Source organism: Urtica dioica, chromosome 10 (assembly GCF_054948205.1).
Source record: "Urtica dioica subsp. dioica isolate 48M chromosome 10, U.dioica_male_clone48M_v1_H2, whole genome shotgun sequence".
NCBI classification, from domain to species: Eukaryota; Viridiplantae; Streptophyta; class Magnoliopsida; order Rosales; family Urticaceae; genus Urtica; species Urtica dioica.
In genome coordinates, this window is record NC_142765.1 from 22,266,089 (window position 1) to 22,279,485 (window position 13,397).

Consider the following 13,397-nt stretch of genomic DNA (forward strand, 5'->3'; position numbering starts at 1 on the left):
ACCATGTCGACTGGAGTCGATTAGCTCAAGGAAATTGAGTTTCTAACCATGATTATGGGTAATACAAATTTAAATATGATAGTGTCAAAATTTGATTATCTAACCATGATTATGGATAATACAAAAATACGGGATACCTAGCATACACTATTACAAATACACTTTTTTCGGTGCGGATGACTTTTGGGTGCGACTTTTCGCACCTAAAAGTCGCACCAAAAATTACTTTCGGGTGCGACTTTTCGCACCTAAAAGTCACTGAAGTAACCAAAAAATTTCGCTGATTTTTTTTAAGTTTGGGTGCGAAAAGTCGCACCCAAAAGTTCATCATATCTTTGGGTGCGACAAGGTCGCACAAAAAAGTCCAACACATTTGGTCTAAAAAATTAGCGGGATTTTGTTCCCTCTTATTTCACTTCTAAAAAATTATCTTCTTGCGAAAAGAAAAGAAAGAAAGAAAGGAAAGGAAAGAAAGAAAAGAAAGAAGAGAGAAAGGGAAAGAGAGAGACCGAGAGAAGGAGAGAGAGAGAGAGCCGAGAGAAGGAGAGAGAGGAAGAGAGCAAGGGAGTGAGCGATGGTTGTGAGCTCACGGAAGAGGAGGAAGCTCGACCAACAGCAAGCCACCGAGACCCGAAGCCATCTCGAGCGCGCGCGTCTCAGCCGAGAAGACGAGGACGTCGTGAGCCGCCGAGGACGCCGGACCGTGGAAAACGAGGCTGAGAGCACCGGAGGGTTGATTTCACAACCGTAAAGGTGAGAATTTGTTTCCCCCAAATTTGAATCCGAGATTAGGGTTCTTAGTTTGTTTTGGGATTTTTGAATTTCTTGGATGATTTCGGGAATTGATTGAGTTTTGATGATGGATTGAGCTTGATTATGAGATCTGATGATTCTTGGATTGGGATTGTGTTACAATCTGTGTTGGTGATGGATTATTTTCGGATTTGTGGATGATTTGGTTTCGGTTTTGGATTTGGCCGTGTGTGTATTCTCTGGCCGCGTGGCTGTGGATAATTGTCGCCATTTTTTTTTTGGTGACTTTTTAGGTGCGGAAAGTCGCACCTAAATGTCGCACCCGAAAGTCAAGACTTTTGGGTGCGACTTTTCGCACCTAAGACTTTTAGGTGCGAAAAAGTCGCACCCAAAGTCGCACCTAAAGGTATCATTGGGTGCGACTTTTGACTTTTATGTGCGAAAAAAGTCGTACCCAATGCTATTTTTTGTAGTAGTGATAGTCTAGTGGGATTTCGACACCATATCCACTTCCACTTTCAAAATGAAGGTGTAAGTTCAATTCCCGCCGACAATAAATGCCTTAAAAAAAGACAAAAACACTACATTTACATCTTAAAATCTTAATCGTTCATTTTCTATATTTATCTCTTATTTTTTTTCTTTCAAATGCCATTTTTTAAGTTCGAAGATTTTATTTTCATGTTTCTTGAAATTGGGTTCAAGGGGAATTTTTTTCTCTCATAGCAAGTCTTTTCGATGATTTTCTTAATCTTTTGAGGAAGTCTTTTTCATTTTTGAAAAAATGATGGCATAAATCCTTATAATTTTACGCTAGAGACAGTTTAGTCCTTATGTTTTTTCGATGAGTAAAATCACAGTTTAGTCATTTTTTACGACGGATAAAATCACAGTTTGAGATGTTTATGTATATGTTTCAAGCATAAATAAATCTTCTATTTATATTTGGTTACAGTAAAAAAATACTAAAAGCACACGTCAAATAAGGTACGTAAGTATGCAAATTGTGGCAAAAAGATTTTCTCCATGATTTTCGGTGATTTGAAAACAATTTTAGAAGATTATTTATTTATTAATTTGAGATTATATAATGTAAACTAAAAAAATTAGAACTCTAGCGTACTACTACAATCTGGACCTTTAGGAAAAATAAAAAATAAAAAATAAATACAGATGCGACTACTCGCATCTAAATCCAAAATTTCTCAAAATTTTTGAAAAGTTTCCAAAATTTGGGCGGTAAGATTTACCCCTCTATTTTAATTTTTGTTCCAAAATTAAACAACTAACACACTTAGTCGATCCTTTTGTTTCTCAAACCCGAATCAATTTTACCTATTCTTATTCACTCTCTCTCGTCTCACATCCATGTGTCTCTCTCGCTCAGTTACGCAGGACCACTGTCCCCCTCATCTCTAACATACCTCTGCTGCCGCGTCTCTCCTCTCTCTCTCTCTCTCTTTCCAAATTTAGGGCTTTAAAGCTCAATCTCTCATTTCGTTCTCTTATTCTCTCTGTTGTCTCTAAGTCTCTCGCCGTCACCATCGGGGCACCTCCACTTGCAGTCGCAGACCCACCACAACCTGTGACCTCTTATCACTAATAAGATTCGAATCGAGATTCCTCTCCAATGAACTGATTTTAGGATTTCGAAATAAACCCACCACTTGCAGTCTATTGCTGAAATAGATGCGACTTTTGGGGGTTTAGATACGACTTTTGTCGCATCTAAAGCCAACTTTTGTACCAGTAAGAACTCATGCAACACATACAATATAGTTCAGAATCGTATTTTCACAATATATATATATATATATATATATATATATATATATAAAAATAGCCACTTGAAACTATTTTAATTAAAAAATAATCAAGGTTTTATTTTATTTAAATAGCTAATCATTCTCACTTGTTTAGGCCATTTTTGTTTGTTCATTTTATTAGGATAATGTGACGATTTAACATTTTTATCATAACATTATATAAATTATATGATTACTGTTATTTTTCTCATACATAGGCGAACCAACATTTAACTTCTCATTGATTTCTTCTCCTAAATTGACAATAAGTAAACTATACTTGGGCATGGCAAGCAAATGGTTTGCTCCACTAAGATAAAAAAAGGGCTTTGGGATGCGTGTCTAAAGCCCCTAAAGTCGCGTCTGTTTACGAAATAGACAGGATTTAAAACGCGACTCGGGTTGCGTCTGAATGTTCGTGCTTAAAAGTGTATAGACACAACTAGGCGCGTCTGTTTTTAGACGCAAAAACAGACGTAATCTAGGACGTCATGACAAGTAAAATACTCCCAGCATGTTTACAAAGTGTTTACAAAGCCCGTGTTATTATACACACACCAATGCTAATATTGGAAACAGAAATAAATTCAGAAAGTTAAAATTGTTGATGCATTAACAACTTCATCCGATAACAAGAATGTGGCCAAAAAGAAATTAGCTTAAATAGTATACACTATTTTCTCCCTCTCCATTTTAAACACTCGTCTACATAAATATATCATAGTGTTTTATCATGTAGTCGGTACTTTGGCATGGCAAGCAAAGGATTCGCTCTTCCTACGGAGATGCCAAACTTCTCGGTCATGTCAATGTCTTTAGGTTCCACACCATTTGGGAGCTCCCAATCGAAGCAATGTACCAACTGAGCAACAACGAACCGAACATTAACTAAACCCATACTAATTCCCGGGCACCCTCTACGGCCTGACCCAAATGGGAGAAGCTCAAAATCACGACCGTGGAGATCAATTTTCTTATCAACAAACCTTTCGGGGTAAAATTCGTCTACATTCTCGAACCACACATTTCGATCTCTCCCTATAGCCCATGTGTTCACCATAACTCTAGACTTCTTGGGTATGAAATATCCATCAATGGTTATGTCTTCCATGGACTCGTGCGGTACTAATAATGGGCCGACTGGATGTAACCTAAAGCTCTCCTTGATAACCATATCCAAGTAGTTCAAACTTCCCAAATCTTTCTCTTCCACTGACCTATCCAAACCAACCACACTTTCAACTTCTTCTTGGAGGGTTTTCATGGTTTTAGGGTTCTTCAAAAGCTCAGAGAGTGTCCATTCGATTGACACAGCGGAAGTATCAAACGCAGCCACGATGATATCTAGTAGGACGGCTTTAATGTTTGTTCGTTCGATCATGAAAACATGATCGTCTTGGGGATTCATTGGTTGGTTCATCAGTGAAAGCAAAACATCGACAAAATCCGTGCGATGGTGTTCTTCGTATTTTGTCGCCGATTCTTCATGCTCGGTAATTATCTTCTCCAACATATCATGAATGCGCTTACTTAGTTTCTTCATCCGTTTTGTATAACCCTAAGTTATGCAAAAAAGAAAATACTCATTAATTAGTCGTGGGTCCATAAAAAAAGCATATATAACACAAATATTATGTTGTCGATCGGTACACATAAAAAATACGCAAATTTAACTATGTATCAATATGATCCTCTCACCTATCCATGCACTAATAATATTTCTCTAATTATATATAAAAACACAATCTCACAGTCGAGGCTTCCCAAATATGTTTATGTTCACAAAGATGATATATTGTTGCACACTTTCAGTACAGTAAACAAATAGAAACTATCAAGATTGTCACAGTGAATAATGAGAACAAACAACGAGAATATCAAATTTCTCATTCTTATTCTAAATCTACTTTATGTTTACATATTTTTATTTATTTATTGTTTATAATTTTATTTGACTTTTTTTACGATTCCTAATGGCTTTCTTAATTCTTATACGTTCTTTATCATTTCTGTGAGATCTATGTTCAGCTACATCACACGTGGACAGTTCAAGTCAAAGCCACGTCAGCAAGGCAGCTAGGAATAACCGTCTCAGATCTAGTATTGTGCTATAAGTACTAGAAGGTGTAGACTTGAATCAGTATCAGATTCATTCGCGAGAAACAAACAGAGAAAGAATAAGTGAGAGAGAATTACTTGTGAGAGTTTTTCTAGAGAGAAAAGAACGAGATTGGGATCTCAGTTCTTAGGGAAACATTTGAATGATTCTTGTATTGAGGAACGATCGGATTGTGATCGGACTCAGGGTTTATCCTCTGGGATTCAGTTTGTGTGTGTGGATTCTTGCGTGTAATTGTTTCTGAGCTTAGTGGAGTTTGAGTTCTCGTGCCCTAGCTGGAGTAGGATCGTATTGATCTGAACCAGGATAAATCTCTTGCGTCTTTTTCTTCCTTCTTCTCTTCTTGGCGCTCAATCACTCTTGATTTCTTGCGCAGGAAGTTATTTCTTTAATGGCATTTTTGATCTGTTTTGCTGTGTGATTTCCGGTTTATGTGTTGTTTACTCTAACAAATTAGTATCAGAGCCTTCCTTCCTTTTCCTCATCTTAGTTTCATAAATCTAAGGCTTTCTCTTCGCATCGACGGTTTCGGAATTTCACCTTGAAGAATCCCTTATCAAGATTCAACAATGTCGAACACCAAGTCCGATATCGAGAAGTTTGATGGCAAGAATGATTTCATCCTATGGAAGATAAAGATGGAAGCGCACCTCGAAAATCTAGGGCTTGACGAAGCTCTGAAAGGCGAATCCAAGATGTCACAGACACTGACACCAGATCGAAAACAAGAAATCCTGAAGAAAGCCAAGAATGCGATCATTTTGAGTCTCAGTGACCAAATCCTGAGAAAAGTGGTCAAAGAGGCATCGGCGGCGGGAATGTGGCTCAAGCTTGAGTCACTGTACATGACGAAGACTCAACCCACGAGGATCTATCTGAAGCAGAAGTTCTACAGCTTCAAAATGAATGATCAAAAGTCAATCGATGAAAATGTGGACGAGTTCACCAAGCTCGTCTCCGACCTTGAGAATCTTGATGTCAAGATTGACGACGAGGATCAAGCCATCTTCTTACTCAATTCTCTTCCTAAAGCTTATGAACAATTATGTGATACACTCAAGTATGGAAGAGAAACACTAACTCTTGATGAGGTTGTTTCTACAACATATTCTAAGGAGCTTGATCTCAAGGCCAACCCCAAGAACGCTCGAGCTGAAGGGCTCAACGTGAGAGGAAGGACTGAGAAAAGAGAAAAGGGAAAGAAGTCAAAGTCAAGATCGAAGTCCAAGTCAAAGACTGACTGCTGGAATTGCAACAAGGAAGGCCATTGGAGGCATCAATGTCCAAAGAAAAAGAAGAATCCAGAGAAAAACACATCAGAAGAGTCAGCAAATGTATCAAGTGGACTCGATTATGCAGAAGTGCTGAAAGTTTCTGATGATGATCCTAAAGATCAATGGATCTTAGACTCGGGCTGTAGCTTTCCACATGACACCAATGAGGGAATGGCTCTTTGACTATCAACCCAGCAATGGAAAAGTGCTCATGGGAAACAATAACATTTGTGATGCCCATGGTGCTGGTTCTGTGAAGATCAAGAGACCATATGGCTCAATCAAAATCATGAAGGAAGTGAGGTATATTCCTGAACTCAAAAGGAATTTAATCTCACTTGGTGTTCTTGATAAAGCAGGATACTCATACAAAACTCAAGGTGGAGTCATCAAGATTTTCAAGGGCATCTTACAAGCCTTGAAAGGAAATGTGGAAAATGGTCTGTATGTTCTTGAAGGAGAGACCATAACAAGAGAGATGAAGTCAATCACAAGGCATCAATCAGATGCCGCACTTTGGCACAAAAGACTAGGGCACATGATCATCAGAGGCCTTCAAGAATTGACAAAGCAAGGGCTAATCAAGAGCTCAAACCTGACAGCACTAGAATTCAGTGAAAGCTGCATTTTAGGCAAGAATCACATGCGAAGCTTTCAGAAAGGAATTCACGGGTCCAAGGAGACTCTTGATTACATTCACTATGATCTATGAGGTTCTCCACAGGTACCAACTTCTTTATCAAAATGTCAATATTTCATATCCTTTGTTGATGATTGTTCTAGAAAAGTCGGGATATACTTTCTTAGGACAAAGGATGAATCTTTTGAGAAGTTTGTGACCTGGAAGACCTTAGTTGAGAACTAAACAAATAGAAGAGTGAAACGCCTTAGGACTGATAATGGGTTAGAGTTTTACAGCTCTGAGTTTGATAACTTCTGTGCTAAATGGGGTATATCTAGGAAACACACATGTCCCTATACTCCACAGCAGAATGGAGTTGCTGAGAGATTCAATATAACCATTATGGATAAGGTTAGATGCATGTTATCTGAGTCTGGCCTTCCAAAGTCCTTTTGGGCTGAAGCTGCTGCCACTGCCTGTTACCTCTCCCCAAACTCCTCCATAGATTTTAAGGTACCTGAAGAAGTATGGTCTGGTCAGAAACCTGAGTACAGTCACCTTAGACCCTTTGGCTGCATTGTCTATGTTCATACCAGTCAAGGTAAGCTCAATCCTAGAGCTAAGAAAGATGTCTTTCTAGGTTACCCTTATGGTGTCAAAGGTTTTAGAGTGTGGTTAGTTGATGAGAAGAGAGTTGTTATCAGTAGAGATGTTATCTTTAATGAAACTGTTTTCTATAAGACTAACCCTGAAACTCAGACAAGCCCACAGCTTGATCAGAGACAAGACAACTATCCACAGGTACAAGAAATCATTCCAGATTTAATAGGCATGCAAGATCAAGGTGGAGTTGAACCTCCAGAGCAAGTTCAAGATCAGGAAAATCTGGTAACAGATGAACAAGCTCAAGATCAAGACCAAGGATGCCAAAATGACACAGAAGAGCTCAGTGATTATCTGCTAACCAGAGATAGAACCAGAAGAAGAATCACACCTCCTACAAGATTTGCAGAAGCTGATCTCATTGCCTTTGCTCTCAACATTGCAGAGACAATTGAAGAAGAACCTCAAAGCTTCACTGAAGCTCAACACAGCAATCAAAATGAGATGTGGTTCAAGGCCATGAATGAAGAGATGAAGTCTCTCAAGAAGAATTAGACCTGGATTTTGGTGGAAAGACCCACAAACAAAAGAATCATAGGCTACAAGTGGGTCTACAAACTGAAACTAGGTATTCTCAAGTGGAGGGTGTTGATTACCATGAGGTCTTTTCTCCTGTGGTAAAACAGATTTCCATCAGACTCATGCTCTCAGCCACAGCTATTCAAGACCTTGAATTGGAGCAACTGGATGTAAAAACAGCTTTTCTACATGGGACTCTAGATGATGAGGTGTTTATGCAACAACCAGAGGGCTTCTCAAATGGATCTAAGGTCTGCTTGTTGAGGAGATCTTTATATGGACTCAAGCAATCCCCAAGACAATGGTACCTCAGATTTGACGAGTTCATGATGAATCAAGGATTCACAAGAAGCAAATATGATATCTGTGTATATATTACTAAGCTGAGAAGTGGCAACTACATGTACCTACTGATCTATGTAGATGACATGCTAATTGCCTACAAGGATAAAGATGAGCTACTGAAAATGAAGATCCAACTGAAGTCTGAGTTTGAGATGAAGGATCTAGGGCCAGCATCTAGAATTTTGGGCATGGATATAAAGAGGAACAAAAGTCAGAGGAAGCTCACTCTATCTCAAGAAGGATATCTCAGAAAGGTAGTTGATTTGTTTAGTCTGAGTGATTCAAAGAGTGTTACAACTCCTGTTGGAGCTTAGTTTAAATTAAATTCAGTTCAAGAGGGGGAAGAATCTACAGAGTATAAGTACATGAGGAACATTCCTTACTCGAGTTGTGTAAGGAGTTGTATGTGAACCATGATCAGCACAAGGCCTGACATTGCTCATGGTGTAAGCTTAATTAGTAGGTTCATGAGCAGACCAAGTAAAGAACATTGGAAAGCTGCTAAATGGTTAATGAGATACATCAAGGGAAGTCTCAACATGAAGATAGTGTTCAGTGGTGATGTGAATCAAGCATGCAAGGTTGTTGGCTACTGTGATTCATATTATGCAGCTGATCTGGACAAAAGGATATCACTTTCAGGAAATGTTTTCACAGTTGGAGGAAATACCGTGAGCTGGAAGGCATCTCTTCAACATGTAGTAGCTTTATCAACAACAGAAGCTGAGTACATTGCCTTGACAGAAGCTATTGTGCATTGTGACTCTCAGAGTGCTATACATTTGTCCACGAATAGTGTCTTTCACGATAGAGCAAAGCACATAGATGTGAGGCTGCATTTTATCAAGGATATGATAAACAGTGGTCAGGTCATCATCGAGAACTATACTACAGTGATGTTACTGACCAAGGTGGAGATTTGTGAGATCTATGGTCAGCTACATCACACGTGGATAGTTCAAGTCAAAGCCACGTCAGCAAGGCAGTTAGGAATAACTGTCTCAGATCTAGTATTGTGTTATAAGTACTAGAAGGTGTAGACTCGAATCAGTATCAGATTCATTCGCGAGAAACAAACAGAGAAAGAATAAGTGAAAGAGAATTACTTGTGAGAGTTTTTCTAGAGAGAGAAGAACGAGATTGGGATCTCAGTTCTTAGGGAAATACTTGATTGATTCTTGTATTGAGGAACGATCGGATTGTGATCGGACTCAGGGTTTATTCTTTGAGATTCAGTTTGTGTGTGTGTGGATTCTTGCGTGTAATTGTTTCTGAGCTTAGTGGAGTTTGAGTTCTCGTGCCCTAGCTGGAGTAGGATCGTATTGATCCGAACCAGGATAAATCTCTTGCGTCTTTTTCTTCCTTCTTCTCTTCTTGGCGCTCAATCACTCTCGATTGCTTGCGCATGAAGTTATTTCTTTATTGGAATTTTTTATCTGTTTTGCTGTGTGATTTCTGGTTTACGTGTTGTTTACTCTAACAATTTCATTATAAATAATGAAAAAACGATATGAAAATTAAAAATAGAAGTACGTATTTACTATGGAATATTTGAAATTGAGGTATTGATATCATATATAATTATCATCTTCAAACAAATATTTTCAAAATTTCCCAAAGAAAATTAGGGTTTAGTTCTTATGCCCACACCATATAATCTGTAAATCTTTATCCATCTTTGTTCCCTTCTCTACCACAAACAATGTATAAATTGCAGCTTGATAACACGACCTTGACATAAAATTTTATCATGAAGTGGGTCACAAGCTTCTATTTAATCCGTAGTTGTTAGCTCATTATTTTATTAAAAACGCGCCACTTATGACGAGACTTGATGCATTCATCTTGAAGATTAACCTATACTCTCTTGAATTTCAACATAGAGAGTCCTACCGAATAATAATAATGATAATTTAGAAGATATCTAGAAACATTAGAGAAATTTCATTTTCTAGACTCAAAAGTTATGGAAATATCTCAATTAGACCCGCTAGTTAAAAAATATCCAAAATTGGACTTTTGTACCAATTTTGGACGAAAATACCCTTAATTCAAAAATAAACCCTCTCTCCATCTCTTTCCATCTCTTTCATTCTCACTCTCATTTTCTCTCCACACCAAAGAACACCAAATCCGACGTGAGCCCCATTCCGATGCCCAACCACACCAAATCCGACGAGTTCCAACGCCCACCACACTAAATTCGACCGAATTGGAGGTTAATTTTTTTTTTATTTTTTTTAAGGTTGATTTGAATGAGATTTAGAGGTGAATTTTTTTTTTTTTTTAAACTGGGAATTTCCGATGAAGATCATCGGAATCCATCGGATTCCGACCGAATCCGATGGATTCCGATGGTCTTCATCGGAAATTTCCGATGGATTCCGACGAAGACCATCGGAATCCATCGGATTCGGTCGGAATCCGATGGATTCCGATGATCTTCATCGGAAATTCCCAGTTTTTTTAAAAAAAAAAAAAAAAAATTCACCTCCAAAGATGGATTCCGACACGTTCCGACGAGTTCCGATGGATTCCGACACGTTCTGACGAGTTTCCGAAACCCTCAAAAACTATGGAATTTTTTTCAAAAACGATGCGAAACCCTCAAAATCGAAGCTAAACATATACCCAAATTCCTAAAAAAAAAAAAAAAAAATCCTAGCGCAACCAAACGAGCTCGACCACCGAGAGTTCTAATCCTAGCGCAACCAATTCGAAAGTGACAAGAATTGTGACGAAGATGATTTGAAAATGAGAGAAAAATATGAGTTATTTTGAATTAAGGGTATTTTCGTTCAAAATTGGTACAAAAGTCCAATTTTAGATATTTTTTAACTAGCGGATCTAATTGAGATATTTCCATAACTTTTGGGTCTAGAAAATGAAATTTCTCAAACATTATCACTAGACTGTCCCCAAGCAAACCAAGAAGTTGAGAAACTTGGTCGGTGGGTCCCGCCCGCTCAGTGACAGATTTACGTGGTCCACGGATCACGTGAACCCCTCGATTTTCGTTTTTACATTTTTAGCCTACTTTTAAACTAATTAACCTTAAATTTACAAATTTGCCCTCCCCTCCGGTTAGCTTTTCAAGACCCAAAGCAGGAAAGTTGATTTTATTCTTTCGTTTAATTCCCTTGGCAACGTCTAACGAATTAATCTTTCAAAAAGAGTTTGGAAACGAAAGAAACATAGCAAACCTGGAGATCAAAGGGAGCGAGAAAGGGCACGTAATCAGCGACGTGGAAAGCGCCGCCCAGGAACATAACCTCGTGGACGAGCTCCTTCAGATGATCATTGTTATCGAACAAGCTCACGCCCAATATCATCCTACAAGACACTTCGGCGATGACGTCACCGATCACCCGACCCACGTCGACGATCTCACGCGCCGCCGCGGAGGTTCCGAGCCTGGCGACCGCTGCGGCCACGACTTCGGTCCTCAGTCCCCGGAAAGACTCGGTCTTGGTGGCGGTGAAAAGGTTTAGAGTGCACAGCTTTCTCATGCTCCGCCAATACGCTCCGTACTCCGCAAACACCATTCCTTTCCTGCCGTATGAAAGTTCCCGCGAGATCTGCATGCAAATTTTTATCATTGGAGTATGATGATGTAAAAAAATTAAATTTAGGGGGCATTAATATATATATATATATATATATACTTAGGTCATTTTGTCTACGACATCATTAGATATAATTAAAAGATATTCAATAGGCCGTATAAATATGCATAGAATGTGGTGAATGTTAACATATTTTATATAAACAAAGATAAAGCGCAACTCAATTTTTTATTATTATTAATGAATATTAATTTACTGAAATTTAAATCAATACAAATGAGGGTCTAGTTCATTATAATTTTCTTAATATAATTCATTAAGACTAAAGATCGATGGACGTGTGGAAGATATAAAAGAGGTGTAAATAAAAACAAATAATATGCATATAATTATATGTGGTGATCATGTAATATATATTATCTTACCCTATAATATTATACAAATCATTTCCAGTATTAAAAAAAAATATATAATATACATAACATATGAGAACATATTATATAGAGTCAAAGATAAGGGTAGGGTGCTCAAGCGCCACTCAATTTTTTTTATCATTATTATTAATTTATCGACATTCACTCTTTTTTTCTCTTTTTTCTTTTTTAATATAACGAAATTGATATTATTAGCCAATGTATATACATGCCTGCAAGAAGGGACGGCTGGCGAAGACGGAGTCGTGGGTGCGGAGGATGAGCTCGGCGGCGCGTGGTGACGACGCGACGACGGTCAAAACGCCGCCGAGTCGGAGGGACATGATTGGGCCGTATTTGAGAGAGAGCTCTCTGAGGCCGCGGTGTGGTTGGGCCGTCAGAGCGTGGAGGCTTCCGATCACCGGAAGTGGCCACGGTCCCGGTGGGAGTGGTGGTTTCCGGCCATGCCGGCTCTTGGACCATCGGAAGAAGCTCAGAAGTGTTAATACAAAGATGGATAGTAAAAGGATAATAGGAGCCATGTGGTATTCTGACTATTATGCAGGCTATTTATAAGGGATCGCAATACGTGGAGCGGTTGCAAATTGCAATTGCACTAACGTGGACAGGGAGTTCAAGGACTATTTAAAAAAAAAAAAAAAAAACAAGACAAATCTTTATAATATCTCTTTTATTTTTCATTAAAAAAAAATTGAATTGACGTATTTTATTTATTATGATTTCCTTATTTAATAAATTTAAAATTATTTGAGTTGGTAATCACATTTATATTTTACTTATACCTGCTCGGCTAACTAGTCGTTCTCGGGGCCTCGAGCTGAGCGTACGCGACGTTTAGCTCGATTCTTTAGCAGGTTAGTTTTGTGAGTTTGGGTCAAATTGATTTCAATTTAGATCCAAATAATTGCGTGTAAGTGGAGGACGAAGTTCAACATCATCAATATTTATATTTTACTAGGCGATAAATTTCAGTACAAACTTTAAATTCTGCATAAATTCTTATGAAGTACGATAGTCTTACACAAGACCGTTTGATCTACTTTTTGTTTTTTATTGTAAAAAATGTTTTATTTTATCATGTCCGGTTTTATATCAGGTATGGTTTACTTGAAACATGAAACGCATGTGAAGGTATATCTTGACTTCTATGTATATGTTATGTTTCAAGCAAAAATAAATCTTCTATTTATATTTTATTACAGTTCAAAATACTAAAAGCACACGTCAAATAAGGTACACACTTATGCAAACTGTGGCAAAAAGATTTTCTCCATGATTCTCGGTGATTTGAAAATAA

General features: G+C 38.1%; 1 protein-coding gene across 1 annotated transcript; it reads right to left on the bottom strand.

Annotated features, from left to right (window-relative positions):
• Window positions 1–3,070: 3,070 nt before the first annotated feature.
• On the bottom strand, window positions 3,071–12,621 carry LOC149384070 (cytochrome P450 CYP736A12-like). The gene is made up of 3 exons (XM_089628938.1): window positions 12,313–12,621; window positions 11,304–11,678; window positions 3,071–4,116 (listed from the first exon to the last, which is right to left on the bottom strand). The coding sequence occupies exons 1-3, from the start codon at window positions 12,619–12,621 to the stop codon at window positions 3,277–3,279; spliced, it is 1,524 nt and encodes a 507-aa protein (XP_089485064.1). The 3' UTR covers window positions 3,071–3,276.
• Between the last annotated feature and the right edge of the window lie 776 nt (window positions 12,622–13,397).